The 14,489-nt window shown below is 49.4% G+C and overlaps 1 protein-coding gene across 4 annotated transcripts in view; it reads left to right on the plus strand.

The window, feature by feature from the left end:
- Positions 1-4,391: 4,391 nt before the first annotated feature.
- Positions 4,392-14,489, plus strand: part of LOC125463920 (coiled-coil domain-containing protein 60-like) — an 85,973-nt gene continuing 75,875 nt past the window's right edge. For 3 of the 4 annotated variants that reach the window (XM_048555687.2, XM_048555691.2, XM_048555690.2), the window contains exons 1-3: positions 4,392-4,508; positions 4,604-4,893; positions 6,626-6,715. In XM_048555687.2, coding sequence (XP_048411644.1) covers positions 4,606-4,893; positions 6,626-6,715 — 378 coding nt within the window. In that variant the 5' untranslated portion in view covers positions 4,392-4,508; positions 4,604-4,605. Of the gene's footprint in view, positions 4,513-4,603; positions 4,894-6,625; positions 6,716-14,489 lie in introns of all 4 variants that reach the window. The other variant, XM_048555688.1, reaches the window with a different exon arrangement.

The raw sequence follows: 14,489 nt of genomic DNA on the forward strand, positions 1-14,489 counted from the left end.
GTTGTAAGTGTCTGCAGCTGGAGGGACTTCAGTTTCGAGTCAGTAAACTGGTGGTTATTCTGCAGATGTGGTGGCACATCAGCAGCTAGGGGGAAGGTGCATGACACTTTATTCCCTGAGGTTGTAATACACCTAAGATTTAGCCAGTGGTCATGGACAGGAGGGTGTGATTGCAGCTAAGTGCAGATAAGAACCCAGAGGGCCAGGGTGCAGGAGCTTGGGCCTCACAGTTTTCCAACAAAACTCATTATTCAGCTTGTTTGCACGAGAACGATGGCTGCAAGATGAATGAGCTATTGACTACAACATCGTGGCACAGAAAGCCACTCAGGTGGGGGGAAGGTAAAGGGAATGTAATGGCTATAGGAAACAATATAGTGGGGGTATTGACACTGTTCCTTCCAGCAAGGGCTTGAATCCAGATGGCTGTGTTGTGCGCCCGGTGCCAGGGTTTGGGATATATCCTCTAACTAGAAAAGAGTTTGCAGAGGAAGCGGTGGATTTGGTGATCATTACCTGCATCAATATCAAGAGCAAAGATGGAGCATAGGACCCAGCAGCTTAAATAGGCCATTCTCAGCCTGCTCAGCCATTCAGTAAGTTCATGGTTAATAAACGAGGAAATGAGGCAAGATGTTCTGCTAGAGGTAGTATGAGAAGCTCAGAGCTACATTTAAAAGCACAGCCACAAAGGTGGTAATCTCTGGTCTACTGCCTGATCTACATGCAAATTGATAGAGGGCAAATGAAGTTAGAGAGCTGACATTGAGACTGAGACTGATATTGCAGACACTGGTTGTGGTTTGAAGGGCACTGGCACTGGTTCAGGAGCCTGTGGGATCTGTACAGTCTACAAATGAACCACACTGGCTCTGGTGTACTGGTAAGCTGGTAACTGACTAAGTAAACAGGGCTTTAAATTAAACAAAGGGATGAGCGATCAAGCTTGGGAAGATGCAACAAATTAAGGGGTAAAGTCAAGGCAAAATGTTAATATGGGAAATGAAGGTCAGAGAATGGCAGGAAGGGCAGAGAGAAAACAACTTAAGTATACATCAACTAGATGTCACAAAGATAACAAAAATAAAACAAACTAAAAGTAACTAAAGGACATGAAACTGCAGATTGCAGGAAGTAAATATGACTTGATAGTCATTATGGGCAGCAGAGTGCTGTAAGGATCGGTACTGGGTCCATGCTTTTTTCTGTCATTTATATAAATGATCTGGGAGGTCAGTAAGTAAAAATTTGGTGTAGCGAACAGAAGAAGGTTACCTCAGAGTGCAATGGGTCTTTGTTCAGATGAGTAAATGGGCTGAGAAGTAGCAGATGTAATTTAAATCATAGAATCGCTACAGTGTGGAAACAGCCCCTTCAGCACAACAAGTCCACACCAATCCTCAGAGCATCCCACCCAAATTCATCCCCCAAAACCCACCTAATCTACACATCCCTGAACACTGTGGGCAATTTAGCATGGCCAATTCGCCTCGCCTGCACATCTTTGGACTGTGGGAGGAAACCGGAGCACCTGGAGGAAACCCACGCAGACACGGGGAGAATGTGCAAACTCCGCACAGACAGCTGCCCGAGGTTGGAATCAATCCTGAGTCCCCGGCACTGTGAGGCAGCAGTATAACCACTGAGCCTTAATTTAGATAAATCTGAGGTGCTACATTTTGGTGGGGCATATCAGGACAGGACTTGTACACTTAATGGTAAGGTTCAGGGCAGTGCTGTAAACAAAGAGACCTTGGGCTGCTGGTTCACTGAAAGTGGAGTCACAGGTCGACAGGATGGTGAAGGTGTTTGCTATGCTTGCCTTTGTTGGCCAATGCATTGAGTATAGGAGGTGGGAGGTCATGTTACAGCTGTACAGGACATTGGTTCGGCCACTTTCGGAATACTGCAATTCTAGTCTCCCTGCCATGGGAAAGATGTTGTGAAACTTGCAAGTGTTCAAAGAAAGAGTTACAAGGCTGTTGCCAGGGTTAGAGGATTTGAGCCATAGGGAGAAGCCGAACAGGCTGGGGCTATTTCCCTGGATCATCAGAGGTTGAAGTGGGACCTAATAGAGGAAATCATGAGAAGCATGGATAGGATGAATAGCCAAGGCCTTTTCCTCAGGATAGGGGAGTCCAAAGCTAAGGGGCATAGGTTTATGGTAAGAGGGAAAAGACTTAAAAGGGAATTAAGGGCTAACTTCTTGACCCAAAGGGTGGTCTGTGTATGGAATGAGCTGCCAGAGGCAGCAGTGGAGGCAGGTACAATCACAACATTAAAAAGGCATCTGGATGGGGGCATGAATAGGAAGGGTTTAGAGGGATATGAAAAGGGACTAGATTAAATTAGAATATCTGGTTGCTGTAAGCTACAAAAGAACAAAAAGAACAAACAAAAGAGAAGTACAGCACCGGAACAAGCCCTCTGGCCACCCAAGCCAGTGCCGATTCATTTCTGAGGAAGGGTCACCGGATCTGAAACGTTAACTCTGACTTTTTCCTACACAAATGCTGCCAGACGTGCTCAGCTTTTCCAACAACTCCTGTTTTTGTTCCTCTGACTATCCACCCTATCTATGCCACTCATATTATGTTAGACCTCTATCAGGTCTTCTCTCAGCCTTCATCTTTCCAGTGAAGACAATCCTGGACTTTTTAACCTTTCCTCATAGCCAATGCCCTCGAGACCAAGCAACATCCTGGTGAACCTTTCTCTGCACTCTCTCCAAAAATTCCACGTTTTTCTGGTGATGTGATGACCAAAACTGCACACAATACTCCAAATATGGCCTAATATGGGTTTTATATAGCTGCAACATTGTTTGCAGCTATGCCTCAGAAAGCAGTGGAAATGGGATCATTGAATATTTTTAAGGTAGAAGTGGAGAGACTTTTGTTAGGCATGGGAATTAATGATTATCAGAGCAGATAAGGTAGTGGAATTCAAAACACAAATATATCAGCCTTGATCCTATTCAAATGGCAAAGGAGACTCATGAAACTGCACTATGTTCCACACACCAGTTCTTTCTGAAAGTTTTATTCGATTTCTTAGTGGCTCTGATATTTATATGCTGTAAATGCTTATAGCTGTAAGCTGTAAAAGCTCTAGAATGAAAAATCTAGACCTCAAAATTATTTCAAACTTGGCTATAACATGAGGACAATTAGATACAGCATCAAACGAGATGAGTCTAGTTGGCTGCATCTTTGGGTAGACAATGCTGGCAAACACTCCAAAATCATTTGAGCAATGATTGGATGCTGAGCAGCAACTGTACGAGATAAATGTTGTTTAAATTTGCATTTACCTTCTTTGAATTATGGCCATGGCAATAGTCTCGGGCGGAGGGAGCGGTCACAATATATTTACGCATTTTTTCATAACATGCATTCATTTACATATTAACCCAATTAAATAAAAACATGTAAACATATCCACCATGGTTGAGAAAAATCCTTACTCGAGGCAAAATATGTACTGGAAGTACTGACGTGCAAAATGAGATAATCAGAACAGAGACAGAAAATTGAAGAGTCCTTACAGGGAGCAGGCACAAAGTAGAGTGTCCAAGTGACTATATTTCTTGCAATTCTGCTGTTAGTCCTTCCCTACTAGAACCACTCCCCTCCACCCCACAGCCTCCTTCATTCAACAAGTCAATCTTTGTCATTTCCATTAACTCCAGCACAATGGAATCACCAAACACAGAAATGTTACAGCGCAGGAGTCTATTCAGTCCATTATGTCTGCAAAGGAGTATCGTTATCTACTTCATGATTTGTTTTTCCTCATACCTTTGCACTCATTTCTGTCCAAAACAGAACCTGCCTCCACACTCTCCCTTTTCCCCTTTCAACATTACAAGGGAATTATTCTGATTAACGGTCCTAGAGCCAACAACACGAAATTTATTTCTCTCTCCCTGAATCATTGCTGTGCTGCTCCCTTCTCTCCAACCTAAGTGAACTCCAAACTACCCAAGATAACAAAGTATGGAGCTGGATGAACACAGCAGGCCAAGCAGCATCTCAGGTGCTCCTGAGACGCTGCTTGGCCCGCTGTGTTCATCCAGCTCCACACTTTGTTATCTTGGATTCTCCAGCATCTGCAGTTCCCATTATCACTCCAACCTACCCAACCCTTGATGCAGCATCCATGGAGAATATACTACTCTTTTGGAAGGGCTGGCAGTCAAGGGAAACATATTTAAAGATGGATTAAATAACCAGGAACGTGACAGAACAACTACCCACAATGTTTGGTTTTCGAAACCTCAACGGAGATTTCGACCAAACACCGACACGAGGGGCGTCTTTCAAAGGATTGAAATGGACGTCGAGAAAATTACACCCCTATTTTCAAGTGGAATATGCCGGGCCTGAAGCTGTAACCCAGGGAGACAGAAAGAAACAAGTTAGGTGGGAAAAAAAATTGGGTGAAAGAAAGTGTGGGGAGCCAACGCTGTCGGGAACTGCTCTTTAATCACTTTACGCAGAGCTGAAGTAGGTTAGAAGCCTTTTAAAGGTTTTAAATTGGAAGTTGCAAACTTTTAGTAACTTTTTAAAAATATCTTGTTTCTTCCCCCACTGTTTCTCAGGCATGCCCGCCAGCAGCAAGAGCCTGGAGCCGCGGAGTTTTGTGATGCTAAAACCTTTGCCCTTGCCTCCGTCCAAAGGCTTGAAGGTGAAAGCCCGGAGCCTGACCGTCTACAGCCCCAGCGAGCCCAGCAGGCAGCAGGTTTTCCACGACAACTACCGCAGGAGGCAGGATCAGCTGAGCCGGCAGGGTTACCGCTCGGTCTCCTGGAAACCCTATCAGGCAATCGGCCAGCCCCTTCACCTGGAGCCGAGGCAACTCGTCCTGCATTCACTGGGGCAGCTCGACCAGGTCAGCCAGGCACCGCAGAGTCCTTGCCCGCCACACACCCCGTTCATGTACTTATGGAGCTACGTATTGTCTCAACCCCTCCCAAAATCAACTTTGGGTAATATTTGGCAATCCTATGCACAGAATACCACCCCAACTCCTCCCAAACTTGATATCGATGCCCATTCACTGGGCAGATTTACTGGGGATTTCACCGTGACAGAACATTTCAGTAACAGTATAACACAAAAGTAAAACAAAGAAATGCTGGAAACTTGAAGAAGAAACAGAAATTGCTGGAGCAACTCACCAGGTGTGGGTGGCAGTATCTTAGAGTCACAGAGTTGTAGAGCACAGAAACAGACCCTCTTTTGGTCCAACTCATACATGCCAACCAGATATTCTAAATTAATACAGTTCCATTTGCTAGCATTTGGCCTGTGTCCCTCTGAACCCTTCCTATTCATATATGCATCCTGATTCCTTATAAATGTTGTAATTGTACCCAGTCTCCACCACCTCCTCTGGTAGCTCATTCCACACATGCATCATACTTTAAACAAAAAGGTTGCCCCTTAGTTCCCTTTTAAATCTTTCCTCTGTGAAGAGAGAGGGCCACTGGCTTCCAAACGTTAATGCTGTTTTCTTGCCACAGATGCTGCCAGACCTGCTGAGTTGTTCCAGCAATTTCTGTTTTTGAGTTGACAGTAATGGTCACTTGGAAATATCGGTCATTTGAATTGCGATTAGGTATAACAACTTTGCAGTTAATGTAAATAGAGGGTGCTTTGTTCTTTCAATGTCACCTTGGCCCTTAAATAGATGAATGCCTTCCATCTTGAACAATTCAGTTGCATCTTCAGAATGATTTTGCTATGTGGCTGTTGGAAGAGGGGAGCAAGGGTGCAGAGTAAAAGATTTAAGATGACCTCTCGTGTGAATGATGAATGCCAGCACAGAGTGATTGGGCTCAGAAGCTGGTTTCTTTGTCCACCATCGGTGTTATCTATTGTCTGCATGAGTGCCTTTGAGCGTGTGCTTTTTTGGTCTCAGCCTCGTGTGTTTGCAAGTGAGAGCCACAGCTGCTGAATAGTCCTGAACGCTTTGAGCTGTTCCAAGAGACTCTGGTGGAATAAACAATGTTTTACTGCAAGTTGTGTGCAGACTGTATAATGTTTATACAACAGTAAGTATTATAGAATCATATAACACAGAAGGCAGCCATTTGGTCCCTAGTGCCTGAGCCAGCTCTTTGATAGAGCTATCCGGTTTATGCCCACTCTTTGCAAATAGCCCTGCAAAGCTTCCATTTGAAGTAATTATCCAACTCCCTGTTGAAAGTTACTTTGAAATTGCTTCCATTAAGCTTTTAGGCATTGCCTTCCAATTCATAGCAGCCAGCTATGTTTACAGATAAAACCCCTACCTTCTCTTCACCCAGTTCTTTTGCCTTAATTTGTGTCCTCTAGTTACCTATTCACCATCATTGCAAACAGTTTCTCCTTGAGTCCCTTGTTGCTTACTCTGTCAAACCCTTGATGACATTAAACACTAATGAATCTCTGCTTGACTTGCTTTGCTTGAAGGGGTAGAGTCCCAGCTTATCAGTATTCACTTCTGTAGTCACTGCCACAGTCTTTAACTGTTAAAATAAACCCAGGACAGTAAGAGAAAAGCTTTTGTACGTTCTTGAACAGTTGGACAAAGTGTTCTTCTAACACTTGAGACTTCGCTCTCTTTCTCCCTTGTCCAGATTGTGAATGAAGAGCCTAACAGTGCTGCAGAGGAGAATACAGAAGGAGCAAAATGTACTAGCTGCCCAAAAATGTCAAAGGAAAACAAGGTAACCAAAATATAAAATTGTGAGGTTTTAAAAAGGTGATGAACCTGGCTACATGGAATTTTTGGCTTCAAATTGAGGGTACAACTGAACTCGATAATAAAAGTTCATTTATTTTTGTTCCGTGATTTGTTTGCCCCTGCTTTCTCCCTGAAGAGACAGATTTCTGTTGGAGTATGGTATTACAATCTCTTGGTTTTTCATCCGATTGATGATCCTTCGCAAGTTGAATTCAGACATTAAGGCCCTGAAATATCCAAAGTTCTGTTGTAATGTTCCAGCTGTAATGGAGCAGGACTTGTGATGAGAAGGAGAGGGAGACCTTAACCTCACAGGAGTTTTCATAATCAGGCTGTTAGAATAAATCAGGCTCATGACATTTGTAGAATTGTTGCACTTTTAAGTTCCTTCAGTGCAGTGGGGAGGGAGGAAAATGTGGCACTGGAAATCCTTGAGCAGGGCAACATCAATCTAGAATTAGAACTAGCTTTGTTGTCACATGTACATAAAAACAGTGAAAACTTTACACGTTACCACAAATGGCACCATCTTAGGTACAAAGGTGCAGATTCTGAAGTACAAATTCTCGGGGGTAAAAATTAAAAAAATAAACAAATAAAAAGTCCAGCATTACAGATCATAGGATCATACAGATTCTTAGGGGAACAAAATTAGAAAAACAAAGAAAGAAAATGTTTGGAGTAACAGTCCTGTCAACTCAGTCCAAGCTGGCACCTAGCCTTTAGGCCATGTTGGACCTTAACTCCAGACTGTGCTGGGCTTCACCCCATGGCTCCAGAGGCTGGGCGACTGCTTTGCAATCATCTTCAGGCAGGAAGTCCATGTTAAGGGTGGGCCGGTTCGAGAAACCGCCACGCGGGTCTGCTGAGAAACCGCCATGCTGGACCAAGAGGATGCCAGGAAGGGCTGGGTGACAGAGATAATGGGAACTGCAGATGCTGGAGAATCCAAGATAACAAAGTGTGGAGCTGGATGAACACAGCAGGCCAAGCAGCATCTTAGGAGCACAAAAGCTGACGTTTTGGGCCGAGACCCTTCACTCCTGATGAAGGGTCTAGGCCCAAAATGTCAGCTTTTGAGCTGCTAAAATGATGCTTGGCCTGCTGTGTTCATCCAGCTCCACATTTTGTTATCTGGGCTGGGTGACAGCCATGCCAGACCGAGAGATTGACATGCTATGCCCTTGTTGAGGCAGGGACTTCAGGACACCACCAAAAAGAGAGAAGGAAAAAATACAAACAGAGGGAGCAGATGATCTGGCTGAGGAGCCCTACACTGCCCCATCTTGGTATTAAGTTGGTATCCAGGCCTTTATGCTGCCCTGAAATAACCCAAGTGAGCTTTGTCACACTAGTATAATGCAGTCTGTTATCTTATTACTTTTCACTGGTTGGGGCAGATGAGGAGTGGGAGTAGTAGGTCATCAAGAAGATGTTGCCAGTCATGAGTCTTCAGAGTTTGACAGAACATTCTCTGGATGTGAGTTTGCTCGCTGAGCTGGAAGGTTAGTTTTCAGACATTTCGTCACCATTCTAGGTAACATCATCAGTGAGTCTCCAATGAAGCGCTAGTGTTATTTCCCGCTTTCTATTTATCTGTTTAGGTTTCCTTGGGTTGGTGATGTCATTTCCGAAATGACTGCCAGACTACTCAGACCTCTTGGCATCAGGGTAGCCCACAAACCCACCAACACACTAAAACAGCAGCTAATGAACTTAAAAGACCCTATACAGACAACAAGCTAAACGAACGTCATCTACAAAATACCTTGCAAGAACTGTGACAAACGCTACATTGGACAAACTGGCAGAAAGCGAGCTACCAGCATACATGAACATCAGCTAGCCACAAAACGACATGACCCACTATCACTCGTATCCTTACATACAGGTGAGGAAGGACACCACTTTGATTGGGACAACACATCCATCCTAGGACAAGCCAAACAGAGACACGCACGAGAATCCCTAGAAGCATGGCATTCCAACCGGAACTCCATCAACAAACACATTGATTTGGAGCCAATCTACCATCCCCTGAGAAAAAGAACAGGAAATGACATCACCAATGCAGTAAATGACATCACCAACCCAAGGAAACCTAACCAGATAAATAGAAAGCGGGACATAACACCAGCGCTTCGTCAGAGGCTCACTGATGATGTTACCTAGAATGGTGATGAAACGTCTGGGAACAAACCTTCAAGCTCAGTCAACCAGCTTACATCTGGAACAAAATAAAGACCCACTCTCTTGTGGACCGAGAGGAGGAGAGCGCTGTGTTGGAGGTGAAAGGAAGATGTCGGGTTGGCTGTGCACCCTTGCAACCAGTGGATCTTAATGCTGGCTTCGGCCTAACGCTGGTTCAGGGGAGCAGCCAACCTGCAACGATGGCTGCAGCAAGTGATCGTGCCCCATGTCAGGGGGTCCGGACACCATCCGTGTTTCCGTAAAGAAGGTGGATGAAGGTGCACCTGTGGACCACACCTTCTTCATGAAGAGGGTCCTGTTGGACTGTTGCGGGTTCGCTGCTGCAGACATTTACTGCCTGCAGGATTTCCCCGGAGGAGGTTTTTACGATGTGACCTTCAGGAGTGCCAAGCTTTGCGAGCGCTTCCTGGAGGTTTTCAAGGAGAAAGGAGGTGAGGGCCCCCTCTCTGTATTGACCGCTGTCCCGCTGTTCGTGATGCCAGCGCAGAGGAGCCGTATGGTGACTGTACACACGTACAACCCGCATGTGCCAGCAGTTGATGTCCTGACCTTCCTAGGAAGGTACGTGAAGGTGGAAGGGGACCTAACTGACATCATGGACCCCTTTGGCATCTGGACCAGTAAGAGCCAGGTCAAGGTGACGCTGAGGATGGGCACGGACGGGAACGTCGTACACCCACTGTCCAGCTTCGCGATCGGTGGGAGCAAGGGTTACCTGACCTATGCAGGGCAACTGAAAGTCTGCCGTGCCTGTGGTAGGTCAGGTCACGTGGCGGCCGACTGCAAAGCCACCATCTGCAGGAACTGCAGGGAGGAGGGACACCTTGCAAAGGATTGCCCACAAGAGAAAAGCTGCAACCTTTGCGGGGAAGCGGGCCACCTCTATAGGACATGCCCGCAGCAGGGGACCACCTACGCCCAGGTCGCCGGCAGGGGCAATGCGGGGCGGAGGAGAGGAAGGCACCAGGGCCCAGCAAGGACCCCACTAATGTGCAGGAGGGCCAGGTCGTGCGGGAGGGCCCAGCCCCGCAGGATGGGCCCGAGGCCAGCAAAGCGCCCCTGCAGGCTCTGCTCCCCCGCCCCCGACAACCCGGAGTCGATCGAGGCGGCGACAGGCGACCCAGGGGAGTGGACGACGGTCCGGAAAGCGAGGAGTAAGGTGCGTCGGCAGGCCCAGGAACCAAAACCATCAGGCGGGAAGAGGCAGCTACAGGGGGGGTAATAAGAGCTCCTCTGATGAGGGGGCTTCGGAGAGGGCCCGCCCGAAGCAGAGGTTAAAGATCTCGAGGGAGAAGGAAAGCAGCACCACGCTTCCAGGTGACGGGAGGCGTCCTGAGGCTCCCTCCGACACCCAGTCACGTGCCGCTGGGGCACTGGACGGCCCCCCAGAACTTCCAGGCGGGAAGGAGGAAACAGCGCATCCCCAGCCTGACCCAGAGCCGGACCCTCTTGCCTCCGCACCCCCGATGGGAGGATGCCACCCGGAAGGCAGCACGGACGGTTTCCTCAGCCTGGAGAGCGTCCAGCAGTTAGACCGGGCAATGGGCATGAAGGGACAGATGGAGGGGCTGGGCCTTGGACTTGGGGAGGGTACTGTGGTCACTGCCCACAATGGGGGTACGAGTTGCGAGCATTAATGTGCGCAGTGTCAAGTCCACTGCAAGATGTGTATCCACGTTGGCCTGCCTGACCACTCTCAAGGTGGACATCCTGTTTCTGCAGGAGTGCGGGATACCGCACCTCGGCAGGTACGGGAAATGGTCCGGCGCCTGGACCTGTGGGCCTTCGATCCAGTCGGGGGTAACGACTGTCGCTCCTCGGGCCTGGCTATTCTGCTGTGGGGGTGCAACTTCACCATCTCTCAAGTTCAGGAGGTGGTGGGGGGGCGCCTCCTAGTGGCTGATGTCACCTACAGGAATGCTCCCCTGAGGCTGATCAACGTGTACGCCCCAGCGGTACGGAATGAGCGGTTGGCCGTCCTGCAGCGGCTTCCACCCCTGCTGGCTACGTCCAGGCCGGTCATCCTAGGCGGAGACTTCAACTGCATCATCGATGCAGATGGAAGATCTGGCATGGGGACAGCGGGTGGGGGGATTCAACTGGACGTCACGTCCAGGTTCCTGATGGTCACGGTGAAGGACGCCAAGCTGCTCGACGTCTTCAGCACCCCTGCAGACGGAACGCAGCGGAGGTACACCTGGTCGCGGCCAGATGGGTCTATTCGCTCAAGGATACACTTCCTGTTTGTGTCACGGGCGTTCTCGGTCAGGTCCATCGGCGTCGAGCCGGTGTTCTTCTCTGACTACTGCCTCCTGCTGGCTGACTGTCATTTACAGGACGACCAGCCGGCCGGCAAGGGGGCGTGGAAGCTCAACACGACTCTGTTGACCCCAGAGAACGTCGAGGAGCTTAAGAGGGAGTACGCTGGTTGGAGAACCGTGAAAGCCCTCTTTGAGTCTCCGGGCGACTGGTGGGAGATGGTGAAGGAGAACATCAAGAGGTTCTTTGTCCTCAAGGGTGTTCGGGAGGCGAGAGAGAGGCGGGGAAAACTGTCGCGACTCCCGAAAAGGGTGCAGAACCTGCTCCTTCTGCAGTTGATGGGGGTCGATGTCACGGAGGACCTCCGCGAAGTGAGGGGCCAGCAAGCCTCGCTCTTCGCCGCGGAGGCCTCCAAGATAATCTTCCGGTCCAGGGTCTGCTCCGTGGAGCAGGACGAGACGTGCTTGCGTTTCTTCTTTCAGAAGGTGCACAAAGAGAGCTCTGTGCTTAGCCGGCTGAAGGAGGACGACGGCTCGGTGACGTTGTCTTGACCCGACATTTTGAGGATCAGCAGATCCTTCTATGCCGGACTGTGCGACACGAAGCCCACGAACAGCACGGCCTCCGAGTCGTTCCTGTCATCTATCATGGAGGTCTTAGACGATGGCACAAGGGAGTGGCTGGACCGGCCGATATCACTGGACGAGCTGACCAGAGCCCTCAAGTCCTTGGAGAGGAATAGGACTCCCGGGAGCGACGGCTTATCAGTCGAGCTGTATTCTGCTCTGTGGGACCTGGTCAGCCAGGACCTGCTGGAGGTGTACGATAGTGCGCTTCGGGCAGGGGAAATGTGCAAGTCCATGAGGAAGGGCATCATCGCCCTCATTTACAAGAGGAAAGCGGAGAGGGAAGAAATTAAGAATTGGCGTCCCATTTCACTATTGAACGTGGTCTACAAAATCCTGGCCAAGGTCATAGCCAACTGTGTCAGGTCTGTCCTGGAGTCGGTGATTCACCCTGACCAAACCTGTGCTGTGCCGGGCAGGAAGATCGCTGAGAGCCTCGCGCTCATCAGTGATACGATCGCCTACGTGCAGGACAGGCGGGTGGACACCTGCCTCGTCAGCCTGGACCAGGAGAAGGCCTTCGACAGGGTGTCTCATGCTTACATGAGGGACGTCCTCTCCAAATTGGGGTTCGGGGAGGGCATCCGCAATTGGATCCAGCTGCTCTACACCAACATCGTTAGCGCAGTCTCGATCAACGGGTAGGAATCGGATAGTTTTCCCGTCAGATCTGGAGTCAGGCAGGGCTGCCCGCTCTCTCCTGCCTTGTTCGTGTGTTGTGTGGAGCCCTTCGCCGCATCCATCAGGAAGGACGTGAGCCTGCAGGGCGTGACTATCCCAGGCAGCGGAGGCCTTCAGGTCAATATCTCCCTGTACATGGACGATGTCGCCGCCTTCTGCACCGATCGTCGGTCGGTGAGTAGACTGTTGGACATCTGCGGCCAGTTTGAACTGGCCTCGGGTGCCAAAGTCAATAGGGGTAAGAGCGAGGTCATGTTCTTCGGGAACTGGGACGACCGCTCCTTCATCCCCTTCACCGTCAGGACAGACTACCTGAAGGTGCTGGGTGTTTGGTTCGGTGGAGCTGGGGCGTGCACTAAGACTTGGGAGGAGCGTATCACCAAACTGAAGCAGAAGCTGGGCAGGTGGATGCTCCGGTCCCTCTCCATCGCGGGTAAGAACCTGGTTGTCAGGTGCGAGGGGCTTTCGGTACTGATGTATGCGGCGCAGGCCTGGCCTATTCCCTGGACTTGCGCCGCTGCGGTCACCTGGGCCATCTTCCACTTCATTTGCAGGTCGAGGATGGACCAGGTCCACAGGGACACTATGTACAAAGACCTGGAAAATGGGGGAAAGGGCGTACCGAACGCCACCCTCGCCCTGACGGCTACATTTGTGTGCGGCTGCATCAAGCTGTGCGCAGATCCTCAGTACGCAAACACCAAGTGTCACTACTTACTGAGGTTCTAACTGTCCCCGGTGTTGCGAAGGATGGGCCTGGCCTCGTTGCCGTGGAACGCTCCGAGTAGTTGGACCGTTCCGTACCACCTGTTCTTCGTGGAGAAATTTTTGAAAGGAAACACCTTTGACCACAATGCCGTCAGGCAGTGGTCAGCATGTAGTATCCTCGAGACCCTTCAGGCAAAGGAGAGGGTGGATCCCGTCATGTGGTTCCCCACGCAGACTGCCAAAGTTGTTTGGCAGAATGCCTCATCGCCAGAACTTTCAAACAAGCACAAGGACATTGCTTGGCTGGCGGTGAGAGGGGCTCTTCCAATGAGATCCTTTATGCATGCCCGGAATCTCTGCGCCACCGCACGCTGCTCTCGAGGTGGCTGCGGGGGGGGACGAGACTGTCGATCACCTCCTTCTGGAGTGTGCCTATGCGCAGGAGGTCTGGAGGGGGATGCAGTGGTATTTGTCGAGGTTCGTCCCGAGCAGCTCCGTGACGTGGGACTCCGTGCTCTACGGGCTGTTTCCCAGGACGCACACTGAGACCAACATCAACTGCGCCTGGAGGACCATCAATGTGGTGAAAGATGCTCTTTGGTCTGCCCCGAACTTGCTGGTCTGCCAGCTGAAAGAACTGACCCCGACCAAGTGTTGCAGACTGGCGCACTCCAAGGTCCAGGACTACATGCTGAGGGACGCGCTAAAGCTTGGGGCAGCCGCCGCTAAGGCACGGTGGGGAAAGACCACGGTATGAAACCCCTCGTCCAGTATAGTAAAAAGGGCCCTATCTGGTAACTGGGCCCAGCTGGCGCCTTCCCCAACTGGTCAGGGGGCCAACGGGGACCGTGCAGGGTGACGACTGCCGGGGTGTTTTCTTTGCTTTGTTTTTCCTTCTTTGTTTTTTTCCTTTTAGTTGGTGTATGTACCCCCTGGGTAACCCGGAGCAGCTTGCATGACTGGGTAGGTGTGTAAATATGTTTTATTTTTTGTACATCTTATGAATAAAGCGTATTTTTTCAAATTAAAAAAAAAGGTGACGAAACGTCTGAAAACTAACCTTCCACCTCAGCGAGCAAACTCACATCCAGAACCTCAACCTGAGCTACAAATCTTCTCAAAACTCACTAGAACATCCTCTCATCATTACAAGGTCTTCGATATGGAGACAACATTATGCCTCATTTTCAACCCCCACTAGGCTTCTACTAATCAGACAAAGTTTTCACTTTTGTTTTTTTGGTTATAATGGCATTCACCCCGATGAGCAGT

The sequence above is a fragment of the Stegostoma tigrinum genome, chromosome 26 (genome assembly GCF_030684315.1).
Source record: "Stegostoma tigrinum isolate sSteTig4 chromosome 26, sSteTig4.hap1, whole genome shotgun sequence".
NCBI classification, from domain to species: domain Eukaryota; kingdom Metazoa; phylum Chordata; class Chondrichthyes; order Orectolobiformes; family Stegostomatidae; genus Stegostoma; species Stegostoma tigrinum.